Genomic DNA, 27,525 nt, shown 5'->3' with positions numbered 1-27,525 from the left:
ATAGCCCAGTACGGCCGGTGCCTGCTCTGAGCACCTCAGTGCATCTCTCCATTCCGGTGAGACCTGTTCCAGCTCCACGAGAAAAGCCTCCAGTGATAATCTATGGTCCGAAGCCTGTAGAGATGATCCATGGCCCGGAGCCTGTAGAGATGATCCATGGCACGAAGCCTCCAGTGATGATCCATGGAGCGGAACCTGTATTGATGATCCATGGCATGGAGCTTGCAGCAATGGTCCCTAGTCCGGAACCTACAACGACGCTCTCCAGTTCGGAGCCTCCGGCGATGCTCCTCAGTCCGGAGCCTCCTGCGACGCTCCTCAGTCCGGAGCCTCCGGCGACGCTCCCCAGTCCGGAGCCTCCAGCGACGCTCCCCAGTCCGGAGCCTACAGAGACGGTCCGCAGCCCCGAGTCTTCGGCGACGGTCTACAGCCCAGAGTCTTCGGTGACGGTCTGCAGCCCAGAGTCTTCGGCGACGGTCTGCAGCCCAGAGTCTTCAGCAGCGGTTGGCGTTCCAAAGCCTCCGGCGATGATCCACGGTCTGGTTCCTCCGGACATACAGAAGCGGGGGGGATCAGCGGGCGGGGGGGGGGGGGGGGGGCATTCTATGTTGGTATTTCTATGTTTTGGCCGGGTATGGTTTCCAATCAGAGGCAGCTGTCTATTGTTGTCTCTGATTGGAAGCCATCCTTAGGGTGGTTTTCGTGGGTAGTTGCTTTCTGTTTAGTTTGTATAACCTGACGGAACTGTTGGCTGTCCTTTTGTTTATTTTGTCTAGTGTTCGTTTTCATAAAAAAATAACGATGAGCACTCAACACGCTGCGCCTTGGTCTCCTCTATTTGACGCCCGTTACAGTAATACCTACAGTAATACCTACAGTAATACAGTTGGTAGAGCATGGTGTTTGCAACACCAGGGTTGTGGGTTCGATTCACACGGGGGACCAGTATGGAAGAAAAAAAAATGTATGAAATGTATGCATTCACTACTGTAAGTCGCTCTGGATAAGAGCGTCTGCTAAATGACTAAAATGTAAAATGTAAATATAAATGTGAAGGTACGGTTTATGAAACAATACTGACAGGAACGTTTTTTTAGAAGTCCTTGGTCATTTTGATTGGTCTGATGTATTAAATTGTGACGATGTTGATCAAGCTTGGTATCTTTTTAAAGAGATGTTCCTTTCTGCCCTTGACTCTCTGGCCCCAATGAAACCAATTTTAATCAAACAGAGGTCAGGGAAATATTAGGATAATGGATTGCTACCTGTCTGAATTCAGAAGGACAAATCTACAACACGACTATGATGGTTATATTAAATGTATAATCTAGGCTACAAGATGGATAAGGGCAAATCCCAGTATTACATAGACACTGTAAATGACAACTTACATCAGCTCTGTGTGGAAAACTTTAAAGGATATTGGCTCAACAACTGCTCATAAGGTAAAATACTGTGTTATTGTCCTGGATATTGATGATTTTTTATTCTATGACAAAGCAAAGATTGCAATCATTTTAACACATTCTTTACCACTCATCTCTGGTTAGTAAGTTACTGACCTGCTCTGGAATCTATGGCCAGTCCTTTATTGAAAACTTTTACCATAGCAAAAATATCACAATGACTTGTTTGAGCTGTGTATGTTAACATAAGACAAAGTTTCCAATCTATTATGCTCAATGAGCACAATCAAAGTAACTCGTTTTGATAACCTTCCTGCAAGATTCATTAAGGATAGTGCCTGTGTCACTGCTAAAATAATAACGCATATTGTAAACCTTTCTATTAGTAGTGGTAAATGCAGTATGCCAAGTGCAAACTCCTGCTTTATGCTGATGACTCGGTCCTACTGGTATCAGGGAGCGATACAGCTCACATAGAGGAGACCTAGAGTAAAATATTACATTCTGTTAGTGATTGGTTGATTAACAACAAATTGTCACTACAATTGGTCAAAACTGATTAGAGTTCGTTTGGAGCAAAGCATAGATTGGCTGACAAGACAAAGGTGAACTGTGCAGGCAAGGACCTTTAATCAAAGATGAGTGTCACTTATCTTGGTGTATCCCTGGATCAATCTCAATCTGGCGATAAGATAGCTGCTAAAATCCTTTCTAAAACAGCAAGCAAACTGACATTTCTATATCGTAACACTAGATCCTTTAACATTAAAGTGAAGAAACTTGTTGTCTCACCCTTGATTCAATGTCACTTTGACTATGCCTGCTCCCCCTCGTATAGTGGGCTATCAAAAAATCCCAGGAAGAGAATGCAGGTCATGCAAATGAATGTTATCAGGTACATGCTGAATGTCCCTCCCAAGAGTAAACGGTACTGCAATGAACACGGTTTTTCTATACAGGCATTTATCTATGGAATAGCCTCCCCTTGGAGATCAAGCCAACAAATAATAAATATGGCTTTAACAAGCAGGCAAAGGTTAAGATCTGGATCAGGTTGTCTGTCTAACACTGCTACCTTGTGCCTCCTTTTGTTACTGCTACTGTTGGTCAGGTTGTATTTTACAGATAGGGATGATGTGCAATGAATTTGTATCTTTAAAGTTAGGTGATGTGCAATAATTGAGGTTGTATTTTTAAGGTTAGGGTGATGTGCAATGTTTAGATCCACTCTTTACGATGTCAATATGAATGAATGTAATGTGTTTGTTTGTGTCTTTCAATCAGTAGATGTTCTTTATGTTTTTACCATCGAGGACCACTTTGGAAACAAGTGTTTTAATTAATACTTTGAAGTGCTATGCTCTGAGAACATATTGTACATATTTATACATACAATATTGTACATATTGTTGTATATGTCTTTTGCCCAAATACAATTCAATAAAAAAAAATGCATTAACTTGCTGTCACTTTTTTACACAAGGAACTGACTAATGATCTGTTTGTATTAAATACTCAACTACACCTCCCTTAATCATTGTTTTCTCTTCATAATGAATTCAAGCAGTTTTATACTTTTTTGTATTATCCTGCATGAATGTTAGTGAGACTGTTTGGCCTCCCGTTAGATGCTGCCATTATACTATTTGACCACAAGGTGGAATCAAAGACCTGAACAATTATAGACTATAGCAATCTAATACTGTTTTATCCCTAATATAAAGTCAAGTTCAGTTTTTGACATTTTAATGACGAAATTGTATTTTTGCAATACAGTATATACAGAATGGTTGAGATTATGCATTTTGAGGAACTATGTTTGCAGTTTCCCGTTTTACAGTAGGCTGCAATCTGTATGAATGTCTAATTGACTGAGCAGAGTAATAACCAGAGCTGCATTGTTTCTGTTCACTGTTAGAAAACCAAACCATCACTCTGGCAGTCCATTGATCACACTCCAGTATCTACCGCTGAGTGGAGTAGTAGTACCTGTAGTGGGGTTATTTTGACCATGAGAAAAAAAGAGCTGGTGTGTAAACGCTGCAATACAAGATTGATTTAATTGAGTCCATTGTAGTTGTTGTGGTTGGTTATTGTATATCACGTCTCAAGTCTGTACTTCTACCATTGGCATAATCTAGTAATATCTCATGTGGTTAGTTGCCAAATAGATGCTCCTTGTACTGTTGATAGGGCCCATGTTTTGGTTAATCATGTCACATTACCTGGATTTTAACCTTTATTTAAAGCTTTTTCATCAAACTGTCCCCTTTTCTTTTGATATCAGATGGTCCAGCACCATCCTCAGACAATCACATTCATTTTTGGTCTAATTGTCTTTTCTGGAAAAGGCTTAAAATGAAGGTTAAAATCCAGGTCAGGTGGCATGATTAACCAAAACACAGGGGCCTAACTATTGAATATGATACTGTTGCAATAGGGCTACTGTTCTATTATTTGAGTTCCTGTCTTATTTCCATTGTACGGTTTATGATTTTATTAGAATCCCCATTAGCCGACGCCAATGGAGACAGCAGGTCTTCCCGGGGTCCGACACATAATGAAAAAAATACCTCACATACATTTATATATAAAAATGTAATAAAAAACTACAACTAAAGACAAAAATGTACACAAAAAAAGAAACAATACAACTAAAGATTAATAGTGTGTGTGTGTGTGTGTGTGTGTGTGTGTGTGTGTGTGTGTGTGTGTGTGTGTGTGTGTGTGTGTGTGTGTGTGTGTGTGTGTGTGTGTGCATCTGTCAGTTACGCATACAGTGTCAGTACATACACACAAACATTTGGTCACATGGGAGAGAGGTATTGTGCCGTGAGGTGTTGCTTTATTGTTTATTAAACCAGGTTTGCTGTTTACTAGCGCTATATGAGATGGAAGGGAGTTCCATGCAATCATGGCTTTACATAATACTGTACGTTTTCTTGAATTTCTGGACCTGGAGACTGTGAAGTGACCCCTGGTGGCATGTCTGGTGGGGTAAGTATGTCTGTCAGAGCTATATGTAAGTTGATTATACAGACAATTTTGAATTTCCAACACATTGATATTTCTCACAAAAACATGGTTTGATGCAGTCAATCTTTCCTCTACTTTGAGCCAAGAGAGACTGACATGCGTACTGTTGAGATTAGCCCTCTGTGTACATTGAAGGGCTATACGTGCTGCATAGTTCTGAGCCAGCTGCAGATTCTCTAGCTCCTTCTTTGCAGCCCTTGACCATATCACTGGGCAATAGTCAAGATAAGATAAAACTGGAGCCTGCAGGACTTGTTGGGTCGACTGTGGTGTTAAAAATGATGAGCATATCTTTATCTCAGACAGACCTCTCCCCATCTTTACAACAATTGAATCAATATGCCATGACAATTTGCAGTCTAAGGTGACACCAAGAAGTTTAGTCTTCTCAACTTGCTCAACAGCCACATAATTCATTACCAGATTCAGCTGAGATCTAGAATTTAAGGAATGATTTGTACTAAATACAATGCTTTTAATTGTAGATACGTTCAGAACTAGTTTATTACTAGCCACCCATTCCAAAATTGACTGCAACTCTTTGTTTAGGGTTGCAGTGATTTCACTAGCTGTGGTTGCTGATGTGTATAATGTTGAATCATCAGCATACATAGACACACAGGCTTTGTTTAAAGCTAGTACTAGATCATTAGTAAAAATAGAACAGCAAAGGGCCAAGAAAGCTGCCTTGCGGGATACCACACTTTACATGTTTTACATTAGAGAAGCTTACATTAAAGAAAGCCCTCTATGAATGTTTTTGTATTTGTAGATGGTCAAACACCTGTACAATGTATGTGTGTGTGCATGTGTGCATGCATGTGTGTGCATACATGTGCTCTTGGCGTGTGTCCAAAACCTTTAGATTAGTTTGATGTTTCAGTTAGTGTTGGCATGAGCGGAAGGGAATTGAGGTCTGCTAGAGGTATAGCAGCCTTTGTAAACACTTGGCCAGAGTGAGTCTTGTGTTGTGTTCCACCACGGACGCCTTAATTGAAGTGGGCTACTTCCTTCCTGCCTGCCAATTAGTAAAACACTCCTTGAGCTTTAAAGGGAGAAAACCCGAAGGGTGCAACTGTCTAGAGGGTTCTTTGAAATATGCACTGGATAAAAATTAATAACTTCCATCCATGGGCATCCAACATCAAGGAAGCAAATAATTAATTAGTTAGGATTTTTTTTGCCCTGTTTTTGAACTCGTACCACATACGGTTTTATCAGGTCAAGGTAATGTGATTATGATGAAGCACTAAGAAGGGCTCGGCTCAACGCTGGAAGGCCCTAGAAAGGCCTATGGGCAGTGTGTATGCTACACAGTTCTACTCAAGCCTAATCGCATATCAGGTACAGTATGTCATTGTTTGAAAAATATAAATTATTTCAAAATATGTACTGTATTAATACTTTACCACTGATTTATTTTGAGAATTATGATTCAACAACAACAAAAAGCCAGGACTATCTACATGTAATTAAATAGCCTTCAAATTGTTATTGGTTTTTCTAATATAGAATATATTTGATATGCATTTCAGGTTGCTTTTGTAAAATTGTATGTAAAATTGCAAACATAAAGTGTCTTAATAGGAAGTTGGGTCACCACGAGCCAGATCAACTTCAATGCACTTTGGCATAGATTCTACAAGTGTCTGGAACTCTATTGCAAGCGACACCACTCTTCCACAAGAAATTCCATCACTTGTTTTGTTGATGGTGGTGTAAAACACTGTCTCAGGCGCCGCTCCAGAATCTTCCATAAGTGTTCAGTTGGGATGAGATCTGGTGACTGAGACCGCCATGGCATACGGTTTACATCGTTTTCATGCTCATAAAACCATTCAGTTACCACACTTGCTGAGGACTATTTCTGTCTGTAATAAAGCCTTTTTGTGGAGAAAAACTCATTCTGATTGACTGGGCCTGGCTCCCAAGTGGGTGGGCCTATGCCCTCCAAGGCCCACCTACTGTATGGCTGCACCCCTGCCCAGTCATTTGAAATCCATAGATTAGGGCCTAATTTATGTCTTTTGATTGACTGATTTCATTGTTGTTGGCTGTCCTTTGTATTGCTGTACATTTCAGAGGGGCTAACAGTATGCTCCATTTCTTCACTGTCTGACACACTGACCCACTGAACAAAACCAAAGACTCTTTTGTCTTCTTCCCAATCTGTCAATCAGACAGGCATGCCTAACATTCCACCTTCAGTCTCTCTGGGTTAAATTGGGACTTCAGTGAAATAATTAGAAATGTAAACTGGTCTGTTTGTGTGTACAGTATTAGATTTAAAAAATATATATAATAAAATATTTTGTCAAAATCTGGTTGTTTGTACTTAGAATATGTATTTCATGAATTTAACTTGTCTAGTTGGCAGGGACAATGCACCATAATCAGCATTGCTAAATCCCACAAATGTAAAAGTGACCAGGTAAGCTGTACATTTTGAGCATGTTTATTGTAAAAGAACTCAATAAAAGTATTACAAAAACTGCAGGAGGATATCACAGTTGCAGACAATACAGCTATCTGTACGTAACTTCATTCATTTTCTGCAGTGCATTTCATTATAAACACAATGTACAGTACACAGAAATATACATTTACAACACATAAGGCATTATTTCATGTGAATATACATATCTCCCTTTTAAGAAAGCATTCAGTGCATTTTATTCATTGGAATAATACTCACTTTTGTATTACAGAATTACAAAATAAATACCAGTAATGGTAGGCCACTATTTTTCCAGCATTCAGATATAATAAGCAATGTTTTAACAGATAATAATCAAATAATGTATATATTTGTGTTTACTAGGGTTATTGTAGTAGATAAACATCTCTCATTGGTCTCTTCTCCTGGATCCCAGTAAGTAGCAGGAGTACCAGGAGTGCTTTATGCGTCATACGTGCTCTGCCACTGTTGTGATCATTTGTGCAATTCTCTTCAGTATTGGTCCTTCAAATACTTATTTAAAATACTGGGATTGACCCTTAATTTCATACTGAAATGCTACAATACGCTGCTCCCTTCTTGAAGCCCAATCATGGCATACTAGTATAAACATTAACACAGCATTGCACCTGTCTTAGACCAGGAACAAACCTTGATGTACAGTCCTTGTAGAGGGAGAGATGTTTTTCCCTGGTCTGTATCGTGCATGTTACTGTATATCAGTTCATCTTGACGTGTAAAATGGCCGACCAACCATCTCACACCCAAACGGTAGTAGTGTTTTCTGGAGTTTGCTCCTGTCATGAACAAAAACAAGCACGTTCACAGGTTTTGGTTACTATATTACCGTAGATATTGAAACTGTATTACTGTATAATTACTCTATTACAGTATTACTGTAAATGCATTCTTCATCAAGCCTTTACGTTGTGTCATTGCTTGTGTTTTGTACCTTCTGTTGTTGAATGTACATCACAGCATCGTGGACCGTAACAAAGATGTGTTGTGGGTTCATGTAGTTCATCAGTCCACTGGAGGTTAGGATCTTCAGAACACTCTCTGTCGGGAAGAGTACCTTCTGTCAATGTTCTAGATCCCTCAAACTCAAATCTGGACCTCGAAGCCAGTTCCACTGCTTTTAAAAATTATTCCCCTCTAATCAGGGACTGATTTAGACCTTGGACACTAATTGGGTTCATTAAATGATCAGGTAAAACAGAAAACCAGCAGTGACCTCGTAGGTAAGGTTTTACATTCTAGAACTTCAGTCAGTGCTGTAGATCTAGAGTCTGAACATTCTCCGTTCAACATTACATCACACATCAGACTCCTGCTAAACATACTTTTGGATTATTTAACTTATTGCTATTGAAATTATCGTTATACATTCAATTGTTGAACTTACCATTGCAATTGGCCAAATATATGCAAACCCCAACTTTCTGGCATTCAATACATATCTGGAAAAAGAGGCATCATTAATTCCACTGATACTAGAAGTAAAGATACAGTACTGTAGAACAAGGTACTGTATGTTCGTCTAGCAGAAGGTACTGCACAACAAAATACTATATCATTTACTTTTCTCACCTGTATGAAGAGTCTGGCTCCAGCAACATCGACAAAAATCACACTGCTGCAATCTATTAGTACTGCCTGGACCTCACTTTCAGCAGTTTCTGCAGAGACAACATTAGGGAAGGGAAAGGGGATACCTAGTCAGTTGTACAACTGAATGCATTCAACTGAAATGTGTCTTCTGCATTTAACCCCTCTGAATCAGAGAGGTGCGGGGGGCTGCCTTAATCGACATCTACGTCTACGGCGCCTGAAGAACAGTGGGTTAACTGCCTTGCTCAGGGGCAGAACAACAGATGTTTACCTTGTCAGCTCAGGGATTCGATCCAGCAACCTTTCGGTTACTGGCCCAATGCTCTAACCACTAGTTCAGTGTATTACTGGTAGAGAGTTAAAGGCCCAATGCAGCCAGTTTTATATCAATATCAAATTATTTCTGGGTAACAATTAAATACCTTACTGTAATAGTTTTCTATAAAAATTTACTAAAATAACTTGGGAGTAGTCTGAGTGGGGAGGGGAGAAACTTAAAACTGTTATTGGTAGTTCTGGTAGTCTATTTGTTATTGGTCTATTAACCAATGTACCACCTGGTGATGTCACCATAGAAAGCTGAAACTCTCGGCCCCTCAAACAGGCTGATTAGAAGGTCCTGTATAGATCACACTGATCAGATTTTGGAACACTTTTACATTGTTCGTTTCATCGGCTATTGTTCGTTTCATCGGCTATTGTTCAATATGATACAATACACAAGGAAAAACTGGGCCTTTACAGTGCATTTGGAAAGTATTCAGACCCCTTGACTTTTTCCACATTTTGTTACGTTACAGCCTTATTTAAAAATGTATTAAATTATTAAACTATACACAATACCCCATAATGACAAAGCAAAAACAGGGTTTTACATTTTTTTTTGCAAATGTATTAAAAATAAAAAACAAATATACCTTATTTACATAAGTATTCAGACCCTTTGCTATGAGAATTGAAATTCAGCTCAGGTGCCTAGTGTTTCCATTGATCATCCTTGAGATGTTTCTACAACTTCATTGGAGTCCACCTGTGGTAAATTCAATGGATTGGACATGTTTTGGAAAGGCACACACCTGTCTATATAAGGTCCCACAGTTAACAATGCATGTCAGAGCAAAAACCAAGCCATGCGGTCGAAGGAAATATCCGTAGAGCTCCGAGGCAGGATTGTGTCGGGGCACAGATCTAAATACTTATTTCCCTCATTAAAATGCAAATCAATTTATAAACTTTTTGACATGCGTTTTTCTGGATTTTTTTGTTGTTATTCTGTCTCTCACTGTTCAAATAAACCTACCATTAAAATTATAGACTGATCATTTATTTGTCAGTGGGCAAATGTACAAAATCAGCAGGGGATCAAATACTTTTTTCCCCCACTGTATTGAATACATTTTTAGAATGAAGCTGTAATGTAACAAAATGTGAAAAAAAGTCAAGGGGTCTGAATACTTTCCGAATGCACCGTAAGTAGCCCTGTACCCAGATTACATTACTGCAAACTATATAGAGTACTTTTATGTATTATCACTCACCAGATTTAAAGAACTCATTCTCAGATGAAAATGATGTGTTTGCGACACCTCTCTCCTGAAAAAAAATACATTACCAGTAAGTTATAGAACTAATGTTTTTATATTTTCTAATGTACAAGATGTGATCTAGCCCAGATATAATGTACAGTCTTACCACAGTGTTGACAGCCTCTCTTTCCCTCTTCTCCAGGGCCTTCCTGGCCTTCTCTCTACTGCGGATCCTCTCTGGGGTGAGGCCCAGCAGACGACTCATGTCCTCTCTGAAGAAGCTGCGGTTGCCGTAGTAGATGGGCCCGTTGTATGTCAGGATCTTTACACCCGGAACTTCATAGCACTGAGGAGAGGGGACAGAGAGAGGAAGGTTAACAGAGCACTCATCCCAAACATCACTTGTTGTAAGGTGTATTTTTTTTTAAAAAGAGTGCAGACAGAATTTTCTTTTCTTGCTTCCCACCCTCCTCTTTTTTAAAACATAGTCATTTAGAAGACGCTGTAATCCAGTGCGGTTTACAATAACTAAAATAAGTTATAAGGTGTGTTTTCAAAGGGACAAGGTGACACATCTACAGACATTGATCTAGAGCTCTGCTACCCGACACGTGCTCGACGGGCCCTGACATTATAAATTGGGTTAGGGCCGGGTAGGGCCAATTTTTTTTAATCCTTACTAGGGTACGGGCAGGGCTCGAGGATCACTAAAGTTGATCGCTAACATTTTGAAGCTGAGCCATTTGCGCGTGCTCTGCTGCGCAGGAGAGTCATACCTGACTGACATCCTAACAACATGTCAGAAGTGCTTCAACCTCGTCAAAGATACGACAGGAGAGATTATGTCCCAGAAAATAATAATGCTCCTTGAGTTTTGTCAGAGTTTAGAGGGACGGAAAGTAGCTAACAGATAACTGCTCTCTCGTGTCTTTTCATTGACTCCATGAGCAGAGGGCACGTAGAGCGAGCGGCGCACGAGTGACCGAGAGGAGCAGTTCATGGATTTATTAAAGGAGGAAGTTATTCCTGATTTCGGGTTTCGGGCAGAAGCAATTGATCCTCGGTAGGGTAGGACCTGAACTTTCACGGGCATTGGTAGTGCTCGGTTTTAAAAATCATGCCCGTGCAGGGCTCTACATTGATCACTGTCTGAAACTATGATACTAATGAAGGTTTCTCACGATTGCGTCACATTAGCAGTTTTTACTTCACATCTACAAAAAGAATCACTGGAAGTATTTGTATTGTGATTAATATGATATCTTTACAGCCAGAAAAATATCTCTCCAGTGTGTACAGGAGAATTCCTCTCACCTTGTTGTGGTTCTCTAAAGGTCTGTAGATCTCTGTGTTGCTCGCTCTGCCCAGCACTGAACACCCAGCCCTGAGGAAAACAATGTTATTATTGTGGGAGTGTATACATACACTGAGTATACCAAACGTTAGGAACAACTTCCTAATATTTACTTGCACCTAGGGCTGTGGCGGTCACGAAATTTCGTCAGCCGGTGATTGTCAAGCAAATAACTGTCGGTCTCACGGTAATTGACCGTTAATTAACATTAACACATTTAGCATCTCCTGGCTTCCACACAGCCTACAAGCCACTGACGCAGACCTTTGGAACATCTACATTTTAAAAAGTCTAATAAATCCATGTAATATAGCCTACACCTTCACAATAAATCCATTATTTATTTTAGACAGGTCTAAAGAAGCATGATATGAAGAAAATGTAGTCTATTTCAGAAGAACAGAGTAGCATACTCTGAGTTGTCCTTATTTTAGGTCCTGATCTGGCCATGCCAAATGGCTGTGGGCTGCACTAGTTAATTTAGTAGACAAGATTTGCTTATATTTCGGTGGCCTTATTTTATAGTAGGACGAATACAATTGAACAAAGCTGAATAAAATAGAAAATATATTTTCTCCAAACGAATTGAGGGACATGCGCACCTATTCTGTGTTGAGCGGTTAACAAAGAAATAGGTACGCCTATATACTTAATTTAGAGTTATTTATGTAACTTTAGTTGTTCTACAAACGTTGGGCTATATGTTTAGATTTTTAATACATTCTAAGGCTGCATGATGCAACTCTAATGATGATTTGAAAAAAGTTGTTTGAAAGGCATGAGCTCTGCTTTTTTTTTGGCGCAGGCTGTACACACTACATCAGTCTCTCATTCACAATTTGACAAGCACTCGATAATGCCTAGATTTTCACAACGGCATCTCCTTTTTGTGGCTGTAATTTTCCCTAATAAAATCCATGCCTTTTTCGGCCAATTGTCCATTGTGTCCTTCTCCCTGAGTGCTGCCTGCTCCGAAGCACCTCTCACTCACATGGCTCATGTCATCGGCTCTTCTCACAGGCTACAAGTGAAGACAGACACATCGGGGACGCAACTGCACGCGTCCTTTTCCAATTCCGAGGTGCATATTAGATCAGAACGTTTAGCTTAACCTGTTGGGGGTAGGGGGCAGTATTTACACCGCCGGATAAAAAACGTACCCGATTTAATCTGGTTATTACTACTGCCCAGAATATGCATATAATTATTGCCTTTGGATAGAAAATACCATAAAGTTTCTAAAACTGTTTGAATGGTGTCTGTGAGTATAACAGAACTCATATGGCAGGCAAAAACCTGAGAAGATTCCTTACAGGAAGTGCCCTCTCTGACCATTCCTTGAAAATCTTGTCTCTGTTTATTGAAGACTGAGGATCTTTGCTGTAACGTGACACTTCCTACGGCTCCCATAGGCTCTCAGAGCCCGGGAAAAAGCTGAATGATATCGAGGCAGCCCCAGGCTGAAACACATTTGTGCTTTTGGCAAGTGGCCGATCAGAGGACAATGGGCTTAGGCGCGTGCACGAGTCGACCCCATGCTTTATTTTCTTTCGTCTTTTTACCTAAACGCAGATTCCCGGTCGGAATATTATCGCTTTTTTACGAGAAAAATGGCATAAACATTTATTTTAAACAGCGGTTGACATGCTTCGAAGTACGGTAATGGAATATTTAGATTTTTTTTGTCACGAAATGCGTCGTGCTCGTGACCCTTCTTTACCATTCGGATAGTGTCTTGAACGCACGAACAAAACGCCACTATTTGGATATAACTATGGATTATTTTGAACCAAACCAACATTTGTTATTGAAGTAGAAGTCCTGGGAGTGCATTCTGACGAAGAACACCAAAGGTAATAACATTTGTCTTATAGTAAATCGGACTTTGGTGAGTGCTAAACTTGCTGGGTGTCTAAATAGCTAGCCCTGTGATGCCGGGCTATCTACTGACAATATTGCAAAATGTGCTTTCACCGAAAAGCTATTTTAAAATCGGACATATCGAGTGCATAGAGGAGTTCTGTATCTATAATTCTTAAAATAATTGTTATGCTTTTTGTGAACGTTTATCGTGAGTAATTTAGTAAATTTTTTGTAAATTCACCGGAAGTTTGCGGGGGGTATGCTAGTTCTGAACGTCACATGCTAATGTAAAAAGCTGGTTTTTGATATAAATATGAACTTGATTGAACAAAACATGCATGTATTGTATAACATAATGTCCTAAGATTGTCATCTGATGAAGATCATCAAAGGTTAGTGCTGCATTTAGCTGTCTTCTGGGTGTATGTGACATTATATGCTAGCTTGAAAAATGGGTGTCTGATTATTTCTGGCTGGGTACTCTGCTGACATAATCTAATGTTTTGCTTTCGTTGTAAAGCCTTTTTGAAATCGGACAGTGTGGTTAGATTAACGAGAGTCTTGTCTTTAAAATTGTGTAAAATAGTCATATGTTTGAGAAATTGAAGTAATAGCATTTCTAAGGTATTTGAATAACGCGCCACAGGATTCCACTGGCTGTTACGTAGGTGGGACGATTTCGTCCCGCTGACCCTAGAGAGGTTAAAATGTTGATAAACTATTGGGCTATTTCTTCACATTATAAACGCAGCAATTATAAGCACAAATGTTCCATTAGCGGAAAACCATTATCAATAGTGACCGCAAATGCAATTATGCATGTAATGCTTTTATTATAAAGATGCATTTTTATGGTGAAAATTATCTTCCCCAAACTTGAAACTGACGTGCTGCTTAAGTATGCCAGTTAGGCTCTATACCCCTTGTAAAGCAGATTAATGTGCTTAATTTTAAGAAGTTATCTGGCCACTTTAGTTGTGATACAAACCTTATTAAAACATATAGGCTTATGGGCTAGGCTACATGAGGTGTGCGATTATGATTAGAAAAAGTCGAGAAAAAAAAGGCATTGTTTCTTATACTGGGCATCATTCACAAGTGATATTATATAATCCACAAGTAATAGGCTAATATTGTCACCCATCAGACTATTCTTAATTTAATCTTGTCTTTACATATACTAAATAATATATGTGTGAATTTTTATTTATTTAGAATGGACCATTATCATGCACATGTATCGAAAAAGGGGCAATGGTATAGCCTACACCTATAGAAAGCTGATCCTCCTCTTTTTAATAGAGGCCATCACACTGTTTTCTCACGCAATTACATAGCCTATAGAAATGTTGCGCAACATGAGCTCATGGGCTGTCATGAAGTGTTTGATTAGATTTTCAAATACATTTGCATTGATGTCAAAGTGATTAGAGGGACAGTAGAGTGCTGAGTAGCAGGCAGTTAGCAAGTTTGGTAGGCTACTAATGACCATCAGCAGCATCAGAGCTTGGAGAAGCCTAATTACTATGACTAAACGGTCACGTGGAATTTGACTGCCTTCATGACTTGTGACCGCTGGTGTGGCGGTAATACGGTCACAGCAACAGCTTTAGTTGTACCCCACCCTTTTGCCCTCAGAACAGCCTCAATTTGTCGGGGCATGGACTCTACAAGGTGTCCAAAGCATTCCATAGGGATGCTGGCCCACGTTGACTCCAAAGCTTCTCACAGTTGTGTCAAGTTGGCTGGATGTCCCTTGGGTAGTGGAGCATTCTTGATACATACCGGAAACTGTTGAGCATGAAAAACCCAGCAGTGTTGTAGTTCTTGACACAAACCAGTGCACCTGGCAACTACTACCATACTGTTTTGTATAGTCAGTGTATACTGTTAGTCGACCAACAATATAATGCTAAAATCTTGAAAGTTAACTCTGGTTTGACATTACATTTATTTAGCAGACACTCTTATCCAGAGCCAATTAAAGGAGAGAGAGCATACATAGATTTTCATACTGGTTCCCCGTGGGAATCGAACGCACAACCCTGGTACTGCAAGTACCATGCTCTACCAACTGAGCCACTGTATCAATCCTACCTTTGGTGAGTGTATCAAGTTCATATCACAGGTTTATGACGGATATTAATTCGTCCCTATGAGAGACAGTAATCCACGGTGCTCTACTCTAGAGACTTCATTTCCGGCACACAGCGGTCTCTAGAGAATTGCATCACATTATTAGAAGGCATAATTATAGTTTCGCTGACGATTATTGTTGCTGATGAATGCAGAAATCGAATTAATACAGATTTAATAAAAAATAGACGCATATACTGTAGAAGTACACAGGCAGTTACGTAGGCTAGACATTGCTTACATTTAGCGATAGTAACCTGTACAGTTCCAACGGCTGTAGCTCTACGGAACCATTGATACACTGTGTCTGTGTTGTCTGTGTTGAGAGGGGTGAAGGCATAGCATACCTCTGTGTGCGACAGATGACTGTCATCATTGAGAAGACCACTCCAATAGCCAGACCCATATCGACATTCAGGACCACAACAGACAGCCAAGTCACCAGCCACACTACCTGCAAAAAACATACAGTACAGTCCATATAAGGTCACAAATATGCAGTCCATATAAGGTCACAAATATACAGGCCATATAAGGTCACAACTATACAGGCCATATAAGGTCACAAATATACAGGCCATATAAGGTCACACATATACAGGCCATATAAGGTCACAAATATACAGGCCACATTGGTTCACAGGGGTTGAACACAAAACCACTTGCCCAAAAGTGGTACATTTATACAAATCAATGGTAACACGGACAGACTTACGAAGTCAATCTTGCTGACTCGCCAGAGGTCTGGCAGGTCCTGGAACTGTAGAAACATCTGTCTGAGGCTGGTGACATTGATACAGGCCAGCACTGCCTAGGGAGAGAGGTAAAGCAGGGTGGATCAGGACATTACGAGTAAATGACACAGACGACGAGTGCACTTCGTTTAGTTTTATGTCCTTTTGTTTGCACAAACTAGCTAAAGTCTGTTGTCGCAGTAAGTAGTGTATGCCTCCACCTTTACAGTGCCAGCATTTAGTAGACACACACTGACTCACCTTGGGCAGGAAGTAGAAGAGAGGTCCAATCAGCAGTAGAACTATCAGAACCACCAGACTGGTGAACAAGCCAGAGAGCTGAACGGACAGAGAGACAGGGAACATTAAATGACTTTAAATGAATTAATGTATCATCATGCCAGAAGCAAATGGCGAGGCAGACAAATAGGGCATCTAGAAAGTCATCTGTATAGATTCAAGTAAAGACAAAGCCTGGAAAGTAGGCTCGATATAAAGTAGTGTGTACCTGTGTGAATCCCCCAGAACTCTCCAGGATGTTGGTGGTGGCCAGAGTGGCTGAGCTGGGGAAACAGGTGAAGAGAGACGACACTGTGTTGGAGATACCATGGGCCAGGAGCTCCTGGAGAAACAAGACAAACATGATGACGATGATGATGATGCTGCTGATAATGGTGATGATGATAACGGTGACAATGATGGTGATGATGACAATGATGGGGATGACGACGATGATGATGACGATGATGGTAGTGATAATGATGATGATGATGACAACACTTGTCCTTAAAGGTGGACTTCTTGTCACAGCTCACAGATTACACACACAGAAGTCACATTAAATGTGTAATGACTTGTACAAGGTGACAAGATTTGAGTGAGAGTCGATTTTCCAGCACTACTGAATCATATTAGTCGAGGACCACTGTAGCCTACCTGGTTGGGTTGGATGGAGTAGCCGTGCTTGTCTGCGTAGATCATTGCCAGTGAGACAGACACAGCATAACCCACGAACGTAATGGCGACCGTGTCTCCAGCGACCTCAGGCAACTTGTGCAAGGCAGGCATCCGTGGACTAGGGAAGCTACACAGTCAAAACACGGTCAAAACTTTACACTCACTCTCTGTTTATAATGTTTCATTTCTCTTTTAAAAGAAGCTAAATGATGATGATGATATCAGTAGATGGAGATGCTCAATTAGTGGATAGCTTACCCTGCAGGAATGTGTCCTACTATCTGAACGTCATAGTTAGAGTCCAGAGAGGAAGCATAAGCCACTCCTGTAGCTATTATCACCTGAGAGAAAGAGAGACATCAAATTGAGTTATAACACATCAATAAGCACATCATAAACATTACAGCGACACAGAGCTACATCGAGCATGATCAGTATTATAATAACTGTTCTCTTTGTGACTGACCGTGAGGATCTCTACGGGGATGGGTGTGCGTAGGTGCTGTCGGAACCTCATGTTGACTTCTTTGACCGGTACCAGGATGGCCAGACACACCAGGGAGGTCAGTAGCTCAGCCATGTTGGTGTGGGGAAGGTTCTCTATGACAGACGCAAGGGTCTGGAGGACACAGACAGGGGGGAATGAGTTAACACACATGGGGGGTGATGTATTTCATCAGGCCATGTTGGTGTAGGGCGGGTTCAGTGGGGAACGCGTTATAGTGAAGAGAGGAGCAACTATTTGAATTGTCTCTTCCCGCACCCCAGTGTTTATGATTGTCAAGTGTCTCTTACAAGGTTAAATGTAACCTAGTGAGGTTTTGAGAGCTCCCTCAGTTCTCTTTTATTTGAGACTTCTTCTCTCCTTCAGAGAACCTGGGTTATGATAGTAAACCGTTTTTATTATAATTCCACAACGTACTGGAGCTCCAAACCACTGTAAACTGAACACTGTTTATCCTGATCATTGTCACTTCTCTGACTGCTGACCTTGAAGAGTGAGAAGGGGCCGGTGTGGCGGGGGAGCCGCAGTCCCAGCATGCTTTGCAGCTGTGAGATGGTGACGTGGAAGGCTGCAGCGCTGGTGAATGCCTTGACGATGGGCTCTGACAGGTATGTAGAGAGGAAACCCAGCTGTAGCCCAAACATACAGAGCTGGGAAACAAACAACATTTAGTCAGGACTACAACATCTAAACACTATAGAAATACCATTCCATCTACTGGGCCATGCCATCTCAAACTTGTCCTTTACCTTGCTTCCTGCTTAAAACATCATAGGGAAGTGAGGAGAGCAGCTCTTCTGATCTTGTCCTCCAATACTCTCCTCGCTTCCCTCTGAAGTTTTGAGACGGAGACGAGGAGAGAGGACACAGGGAATCGAGGGAAATACTTTTGAGATTCAACCAGAGAGAACCCTATGTATCACTCACCATCATGATCCCTGAGAGTAGGGCTACAGCGGAGGCAACCCCAATCCTCTGGGCCTCAAAGTCTGCAGCCTCTGGACCGGAGGAGTTGAGCTGTAGAGGGCTGGGCACCAGCTGTTCCACCACTGAGCCTGTCATCAGGCTCACCACTGCAAAGGTACCTGGGAAACAGACACAGCCAGTTTGTGATTCAACCGCTCAGCACCACTACCAAAACAGCCACACGGGCAGCTCAACAACACAGCAATGAAGCAACTCGGCATCAGTGTGAGCACAGATGCAACGGAAGTGGTTTGGTGAACTAGGCTCTGTTCATATACAATGCATTTGGAAAGTAATCAGACCACTTCAGTTTTCCACATTTTGTTACGTTATATCCTTATTCTGAAATTGATCTAAAAAATGTTTTCCTCATCAATCTGCACACAATACCCCACAATGACAAAGCAAAACAGGTTTTTTGAAATGTTAGCAAATGTATTTGAAAAAAACAAACAGAATTACCTTATTTACATAAGTATTCAGACCCTTTTCTATGAGACTCGAAATTGAGCTCAGGTGCATCCTGTTTCCATTGATCATCCTTGAGATGTTTCTACAACTTGATTGGAGTCCACCTGTGGTAAATTCAATTGATTGGACATGATTTGGAAAGGCACACACCTGTCTAGATAAGGTCCCACAGTTAACAGCGCATGTCAGAGCAAAAACCAATCCATGAGGTCGAAGGAATTGTCCGTAGAGCGCTGAGACAGGATTGTGTGGAGGCATAGATCTGGAGAAGGGTACCAAAACATTTCTGCAGCATTGAAGGTCCCCAAGAACACAGTGGCCTCCCTCATTCTTAAATGGAAGAAATTTGAAACCGCTAAGACTCTTCCTAGAGCTGGCTGCCCGGCCAAATTGAGCAATTGGAGGAGAAGGGCCTTGGTCAGGGAGGTAGACCAAAAACCTGATGGTCCCTCTGACAGCGCTCCAGAGTTCCTCTGTGGAGATAGGAGAACCTTCCAGAAGGACAACCATCTCTGTAGCACCAGACGGAAGACACTCCTCAGTAAAGTTTCAAGGTTCATTTACGGTTGTGCGCCAGTGCACTGAGCAAAACAATCTAGTTGCCACTCCTGAACGGAGGAAAAATCACCAACTGTGCCATGTACATCTGCTAAAACCCTATTACGCACATTCCTCTGGGGCCGAAGAGTGGGAGTCCGCAGAGGACGGTAAACCTGTTCTTTTGGCCAGTACGGTTACACCGCTGGGTTCTTCTTTTTTGTCATGCTATGTCCATGCTTGGTGAGGAGGATGTCCCTGGTCCCGACGATTGAGTACTGCAGGCTAGATTGAAAGATTCAGAGTCACTGGATGTTTTGGATAGCCTTCTCGCTCATCTACCGGCTGATAGGCGAGACGAGTCAGTTGGTCTGACTCTGAGTTTCGCAGTTTTGTTTTCTGATACACCTACACGTACAAACTTGATGGAACACGATATTGACGCTGGGGATGCTGACCCCATCCGTCAGCGGTTCTATAGAGTTTCTTCAGAGAAACGGCGTTGTCTGGATGCTGAGATCAGGTACATGCTGGAGAGTGATATTGCAGAGCCTTCTTTCTCCAGCTGGGCTTCTCCCTGTATCTTTGTCAGTAAACCGGATGGGACAAACATATTTTGTATGGACTACCGTAAGGTAAACAGTGTCACTAAGCCAGATTAATTTCCTCTTCCTCGGATAGAGGACTGCATTAATCAGGTCGGAGCAGCGAAGTTTGTGAGCAAGTTTGACCTATTAAAGGGCTATTGGCAGGTGTCACTGATGTGTAGGGCACATGAAATCTATGCCTTTATTACACCTTCAGGTCTGTACTCGGATTTGGTTATGAGTTTCGGCCTGCGTAATGCACTTGCAGTCCTGCTGCAAGCAGATGTGTCTGATGTTGAGAGGCCTGTTAGTTGATTTTCCAAGAAGTTTAACCATTATCAGTTGAACTACTCCGTGGTGTAAAAAGAAGCACTAGCACTCATATGGGTGCTACAACACTACGAGGTGTATGTTGGGTCGGATGTAGTTGGCTGGGGCAGTGGGGTAGCCTTTACTAGGACAGTATTTCGTTTGTGTTCATGTATGCTTGGTTGGTGTGGTGTTCCGGGGTCCTTGGTGGTCCCCAGTTTTATGGATAGGAATGCGACGACCCTGCCACTCTGTCTGCCGAATTCTTTCTCTTTGCTCTTGTTTTCCTTAATAGGATGTTGGTGGGCGGAACTGGGAGGGTCGTCTGCGAAATGGAACACACATGGGCTCAGGTGTGTCCTGGGGATAAATACAGTCGTGGCCAAAAGTTTTGAGAATGACACAAATATTAATTTCCACAACGTTTGCTGCTTCAGTGTCTTTAGATATTTTTGTCAGATGTTACTATGGAATACTGAAGTATAATTACAAACCTTTCATAAGTGTCAAAGGCTTTTATTGACAATTACATGAAGTTGATGCAAAGAGTCAATATTTGCAGTGTTGACCCTTCTTTTTCAAGATCTCTGCAATCCACCCTGGCATGCTGTCAATTAACTTCTGGGCCACATCCTGACTGATGGCAGCCCATTCTTGCATAATCAATGCTTGGAGTTTGTCAGAATTTGTGGGTTTTTGTTTGTCCACCCGCCTCTTGAGGGTTGACCACAAGTTCTCAATGGGATTAAGGTCTGGGGAGTTTCCTGGCCATGGACCCAAAATAGCGATGTTTTGTTCCCCGAGCCACTTAGTTATCACTTTTGCCTTATGGCAAGGCGCTCCATCATGCTGGAAAAGGCATTGGTCGTCACCAAACTGTTCCTGGATGGTTGGGAGAAGTTGCTCTCGGAGGATGCGTTGGTACCATTCTTTATTCATGGCTGTGTTCTTAGGCAAAATTGTGAGTGAGCCCACTCCCTTGGCTGAGAAGCAACGGCATGACACAGGACTGATGGTAGTGCTCACCTTGTCTTATCCGGACAAGCTTTTTTCCGGATGCCCCAAACAATTGGAAAGGGAACTCATCAGAGAAAATGACTTTACCCCAGTCCTCAGCAGTCCAATCCCTGTACCTTTTGCAGAATATCAGTCTGTCCCTGATGTTTTTCCTGGAGAGAAGTGGCTTCTTTGCTGCCCTTCTTGACACCAGGCCATCCTCCAAAAGTCTTCGCCTCACTGTGCATGCAGATGCACTCACACCTGCCTGCTGCCATTCCTGAGCAAGCTCTGTACTGTTGGTGCCCCGATTCCGCAGCTGAATCAACTTTAGGAGACGGTCCTGGCACTTGCTGGACTTTCTTGGGCGCCCTGAAGCCTTCTTCACAACAATTGAACTGCTCTCCATGAAGTTCTTGATGATCCGATAAATGGTTGATTTAGGTGCAATCTTACTGGCAGCAATATCCTTGCCTGTGAAGCCCTTTTTGTGCAAAGCAATGATGACGGCACGTGTTTCCTTGCAGGTAACTATGGTTGACAGAGGAAGAACAATGATTCCCAGCACCACCCTCCTTTTGAAGCTTCCAGTCTGTTATTTGAACTCAGTCAGCATGACAGAGTGATCTCCAGCCTTGTCCTTGTCAACACTCACACCTGTGTTAATGAGAGAATCACTGACATGATGTCAGCTGGTCCTTTTGTGGCAGGGCTGAAATGCAGTGGAAATGTTCTTTTGGGATTCAGTTCATTTGCATGGCAAAGAGGGACTTTGCAATTAATTGCAATTCATCTGATCACTCTTCATAACATTCTGGAGTATATGCAAATTGCCATCATACAAACTGAGGCAGCAGACTTTGTGAAAATGTATATTTGTGTCGTCAAAACTTTTGACCACGACTGTACACCTTTCCCCCATATATCCAGAAGACACACTGTTGTTTTTGGTTGTGGCATTTTAGGGCTTCTTTGTGTTTGTTTATTTTGGCACCTCTCAACCCCCGTCATTATCACCATCTATGCACGCATCCACTAACTAACGCTACTGACTACACACACCATTGTTACTTGGATATAGTTCACTTTATTTAATAAATATGTTTGTTATTTCTTTATCTCTGTGTTGTCTCCATCTTTGTTACCGGCTACAAGCCGGTTCGTAACAAAAGGCACTTGACAGCCCGCTTGGAGTTTGCCGAAAGGCACCTAAGGACTCTGAGACCATGAGAAACAAGATTCTTTGGTCTGATGAAACCAATGCCAAGAGTCACGTCTGGAGGAAACTTGCCAACATCCCTACGGTGAAGCATAGTGGTGGCAAATTCATGCTGTGGGGATGTTTTTCAGCGCAGGGACTGGGAGACTAGTCGAGGGATCAAGGGAAAAATGAACGGAGCAATGTACAGAGAGATCCTTGATCAAAACCTGCTCCAGAGCGCTCAGGACCTCAGACTGGGGTGAAGGTTCACCTTCCAACAGGACAACGACCCTAAGCACACAGCCAAGACAACGCAGGAGTGGCTTCAAGATAAGTCTCTGAATGTCCTTGAGTGGCCCAGCCAGAACCCGGATTTGAACCCGATCGAACATCTCTGGAAATAGCTGTGCAGCGACGCTCCCGATCCAACCTGACAGAGCTTGAGAGGATCTATAGAGGAGAATGGGAGAAACTCCCCAAATCCAGGTGTGCCAAGCTTGTAGCGTCCCACCCAAGAAGACTTAAGGCTGTAATCGCTGCCAAAGGTGCTTCAACAAAGTACTAAGTAAAGGGTGTCAATACTTACGTAAATGCTTTTTCATTATGGGGTATTGTATGTAGATTGATGATGAAAAAAACCCAGATTTAATCCATTTTTGAATAAGGCTGTAAAGTAACAAAATGTGGAAAAAGTCAAGGGGTCTGAATACTTTCCGAATTCCCTGAATACAGTCCGTAGTATAATGGGAATAAATGTGGGTTTTTTTTGCTACCGATATACACAATCTACTCCACATTGAAATTAAAAAACAACTACGCTGTTTTGATTGCTTAATTCTTCACTCCCCAGAGTTAATCCATGCCTACATACAAAGATTGAAATCATTGGCCACTTTAATAAATGGAACACTAGTCACTTTAATAATGGAATTTTAATGATGTCTACATATCTTGCATTACTCATCTCATATGTATATACTCTATTCTATACTATCTACTGTATCTTAGTCTATGCCGCTCTGACATTGCTCATCCATATATTTATATATTCTTAATTCCATTTGTGTGTATTAGGTATTCCATTTGTGTGTATTAGGTATTTGTTGTGAAATTGTTAGATATTACTTGTCAGATATTGCTGCACTGTTGGAACTAGAAGCACAATCATAACATCTGCAAAAACGTGTATGTGACCAATACAATTTGGTTTGATTTGATGGTGGAAGCGCCTTCGGCAGCCATTACAGCAGGTAATCATTTTGAATAAGATTCTACTAACTTTGCACAACTTAGGGCAACATTTATCTATTGTTTTTGTCAAAATTTCTCAAGCTCAGTAAATGTGGTTGTGATTCATTGATGGACAGCAATATTCACACCTTGTCTCTGTACTAAGGACTAAGACTGGACCACTCAGGAACACTCCACACTTCTTGGAAAGCCATTCTAGTGTGTCTTTGGCATTAAAATGTGTGTAATTGTCCCGCTGAAAAATAAAACTCTATCCCAAGGTTTTCAAAAGACTGATATCTGGTTTTCCTCTCATTTTCTACATGGGCTTTGCTCCTTTCATATTTATTTTTCTCCTGACAAACTCCCCAGTCCCTGACGGTGGCAAGCATACCCATAACATGAAGCTGACACCAATTTAATCATGTTTAAATTCATTTTATGGCAGCAAAATGTGAAGAAAGTTCAAGGGTTGTATAGGCTTTCACTAGGCACTGTTTATACTGCTCTTTTTTGGGTGTGTGTGTGTGTGTGGGGGGGGGGGGGGTCGTTTAAGCCCTCTTGGGTTTACAACCTTACCTGCACACCTATTTACCTTGTTTTTATCTGTACTTCGTCTTTCACTTGTCTTTTGTGTGTGAATAAATCTACTTTAGCTCAGGGGGCTAACACAGTCTTATGGGGCAGTGGAGACCCTGGTTCAAACCCAGTAGCTGTCACACGCAGAGGATTTATCACAGGCACATTGTGCGTCCTATCCATAGACATTTGTCAGGCTCCAGTCCTAAATGTATAATATCAGTGTGTGTATACCAGTGGACACATGCCGCCCTGTGCCAAACAGCATGTAGAGGACCACAGGGAAGAAGGAGGTGTAGAGGCCATAGATGGGCGCCACTGACGTCAGTAAGGCAAAGGCCATACCTGTTTTCAGGAAGAGAAACAAGATATTAGGCTCCAATCGGTTGCCATCACATACACCTGTGGCTACATGAGTAATTGGTGTCATTTTCAGATAAAAAGGCTTTGATATCGTGGTAAATAATGTTGCCAATAAATGCTATGAAATAACACCTGTTATTACTGTATTACTACTTTCAATGCTGGTAATTTCTTGACTCCTTTATCTGAATAAACCATGTTGTGCAAAGTTAGTAACATCCATTGAGATTACATTTTTGAGGTTCCATTTTTCCTGTCAAACTCAGATGATAATACATTGAATACGTTTTACATTTTGTAACAATATTATTTTGTACATTGTGTGTGTGTGTGTGTGTGTGTGTGTGTGTGTGTGTGTGTGTGTGTGTGTGTGTGTGTGTGTGTGTGTGTGTGTGTGTGTGTGTGTGTGTGTGTGTGTGTGAATGGCATATTGTAAAATATACATTCAAATGTATAAATAAACTGGACTTTGTGCTATCCGGGATCCTTAGGAGGTCCATACTCCATTGAAGTTGACATTTGAAATTATTAATGTAAGGGTTAGGGTTAGGCTTATGGTTAGGGTAAGAGTATGGGTTAAGGTTGTGGTTTATTGTAGGGACGTCCCCAAGGAACCGGATAGCATTGACCAATTATCTGGAGTTAACAAAAAGTCCATATTTGAAGGTGTTTATTTCGTTTACATTAGCAATTTGACAAAATCTTCTTAAAATCAATCAAACACACGATTGATTAGTAATTACTGCCAAAACAGTGACACGTGAGAAATAAAACGTCATCACAGAATTGGGGAAAAGGTTAGTTGTAACAAAATAGTTTGTAAAGATGGTAAGTCGACATCAAACGACATCAATTTACTACAATAAACATTTGCTCACAATATTCACTTAAAAATGTACTCACCTTGTGGAATGTGAAGTATACCAACTGTTAGTCCCGCTATTGTATCTCCTAATATCCATTTTTTCAGCCTGTACTTCGGCAGCCAGTTAAAAATGGGAACTCGTTCCCTCAACAGGTGAAGGCATGCTTCACGGGAACACCTGCACCGTTCCGCGATCTTCTCCCGAAACCGTTGACCACCTCCACGGGGCTTGTCCTCGGTACCGTACGACTGTCTGAACCGGTCCTCGGTGTAAATATTTCGGTATACAGCCACTGAAGCGCTCATCTTGTCCTCCAGGTGAGTGTTTACGTTGTCTTGTTGAAACTAGTAGTAATCTGAGAAGATGAGGCAGAAAATATGCGGTCGATACTGCTTGTCATATATAGTAGGAATCTGTCTCTAGTTTGACATCAGAAACCATCGAATTTTCCTGTCTGGTGTTTGGCAGCCAATGCTGAAACTTTTTGTTATTGTGTTGAACTTTCTTTGGGGTTTCTTTCTTAGCCTACATCCTTGTCCCTGGCAGAGACCCCATAAAGGTGTGCTTGTGTCCAACGTTTGTGTTGATGCATGTCTGGTCCATAACAATCTGCAGGGTCCTACTGCTACCAACTTTATACTTCAGAAATAAAAAAAAATGTGACCAATACTCTTATTCCTCCTTTCCTGCTATTACACAAACCACCCCCACCAATTGACTTCACCAGACACACACCCACAGTATACTTAACTACTCCAAGAGCCTAGCTTCCTCTTAAAAGTCATACACTGTACAGCTCTGTGTAAAACTCCACTGAGATCAAAGTGGTATTGTTGCTAAAGTGGAGGTATAGTGTAACCTCTAACCATATCTATTAGCAATTATAAGTGGTGGTCATTTCCGAGAAGGATTGATTTCTGTATAATAGCTCTTGTCTCTGGGGTGTTTAAATCACCATAGCCCATAGGGAATAGGCCTGGGAAACCCTGTGATTGCCACTGCCCATACATAATTAGTCTGAACGGGAAAGAGAGACAAGAGAACCCTGTTCTGTGAAATGTAATCAGACACGTTGAGCTGCTTGCGGTCCACTGATCAAAACACACCTTGACTCGAATGATGAGTGAGCGTTTTGTGTGCGATGAAGTTCTCCTCTGATTTTCAGAGAGAGATGAGAGGGGAGTCAAACGTGTCTTTCTTTGTCAGATTTGAGACTTTTCAGACCTTTACCAAAATTATTATTATTATCTCCAGTTTGGAAGTAGTGTAGCGAGCTTTGCTGTTGCAATTCGGTAAAAAAAAAAAAAAAGAAAAGTTGTTAGCAGTTGTGGGTAAAAAAAGTTGTTCGAAGTTCGCATCCAGATAATTCGTGGATGTGTTTTTCTAGCACGTCCAGATTGAAGCAGTCGTATACAAAATATCCTCCGTCATCAGAAATGGATGGCAGTTTCCCCTGTCCATTGAGTCCGGAGAGTGAAACGTGTCTGTTGAGCAGCAGAGTGAGTGAACGTGGTGCAGGTCACTAAGCTTGGCTAACACCACCAAATCCCACTGCATTATAGGCTAGCGTATTCAATGAGGGAGTGGTAGATTGCAATCTAATAAGCGGTTGTTCAGTAAGAGCCTAGTGAAAAATAAACAATGATACAATGTAAAACGAAGGGAGGATTTATTTTTGGTTAAAGCCCAGTGTTGGGTCCGATGAATGAATGAGCTCCACCCTACCAAAGTGGAAAGTGGTGCTGGACTCCAAATCCGTGCAGAGTCACACACATCCAGGGCACCAGGCACAGGCCACGTCCTTTCACTGTCGTACGTGCGCACAGACCAGGCC

General features: G+C 41.6%; 1 protein-coding gene across 1 annotated transcript; it reads right to left on the bottom strand.

Moving 5' to 3' along the window:
- Nucleotides 1-6,881: 6,881 nt before the first annotated feature.
- On the bottom strand, nucleotides 6,882-26,284 carry slc26a10 (solute carrier family 26 member 10). Its single transcript, XM_014135860.3, has 18 exons — nucleotides 25,729-26,284; nucleotides 24,697-24,807; nucleotides 18,514-18,671; nucleotides 18,072-18,236; nucleotides 17,548-17,700; nucleotides 17,340-17,422; nucleotides 17,061-17,208; nucleotides 16,633-16,746; nucleotides 16,386-16,463; nucleotides 16,106-16,201; nucleotides 15,738-15,844; nucleotides 11,352-11,421; nucleotides 10,204-10,383; nucleotides 10,050-10,104; nucleotides 8,491-8,579; nucleotides 8,306-8,360; nucleotides 7,853-7,959; nucleotides 6,882-7,697 (listed from the first exon to the last, which is right to left on the bottom strand). Exons 1-18 carry the CDS (start codon nucleotides 25,994-25,996, stop codon nucleotides 7,659-7,661), a joined length of 2,076 nt encoding a protein of 691 aa, XP_013991335.2. The 5' UTR covers nucleotides 25,997-26,284; the 3' UTR covers nucleotides 6,882-7,658.
- Between the last annotated feature and the right edge of the window lie 1,241 nt (nucleotides 26,285-27,525).

Source organism: Salmo salar, chromosome 13 (assembly GCF_965601325.2).
Source record: "Salmo salar chromosome 13, fSalSal1, whole genome shotgun sequence".
Lineage (NCBI taxonomy): Eukaryota > Metazoa > Chordata > Actinopteri > Salmoniformes > Salmonidae > Salmo > Salmo salar.
The sequence above is the reverse complement of the archived record's forward strand: the minus strand, read 5'-3'. Positions and strand labels throughout refer to the sequence as shown.

What these genes read in the sequence shown, in the direction of transcription:
- slc26a10 (XM_014135860.3), bottom strand. Translation starts at nt 25,996, where the DNA reads ATGAGCGCTTCAGTGGCTGTATACCGAAATATTTACACCGAGGACCGG. An exon ending in GAGTCAGCAAGATTGACTTC is followed by an intron (nt 15,845 to 16,105) that starts GTAAGTCTGTCC and finishes TGTTTTTTGCAG; the next exon opens with GTAGTGTGGCTGGTGACTTG. An exon ending in GAGAGGCTGTCAACACTGTG is followed by an intron (nt 10,105 to 10,203) that starts GTAAGACTGTAC and finishes ATTTTTTTTCAG; the next exon opens with GAGAGAGGTGTCGCAAACAC.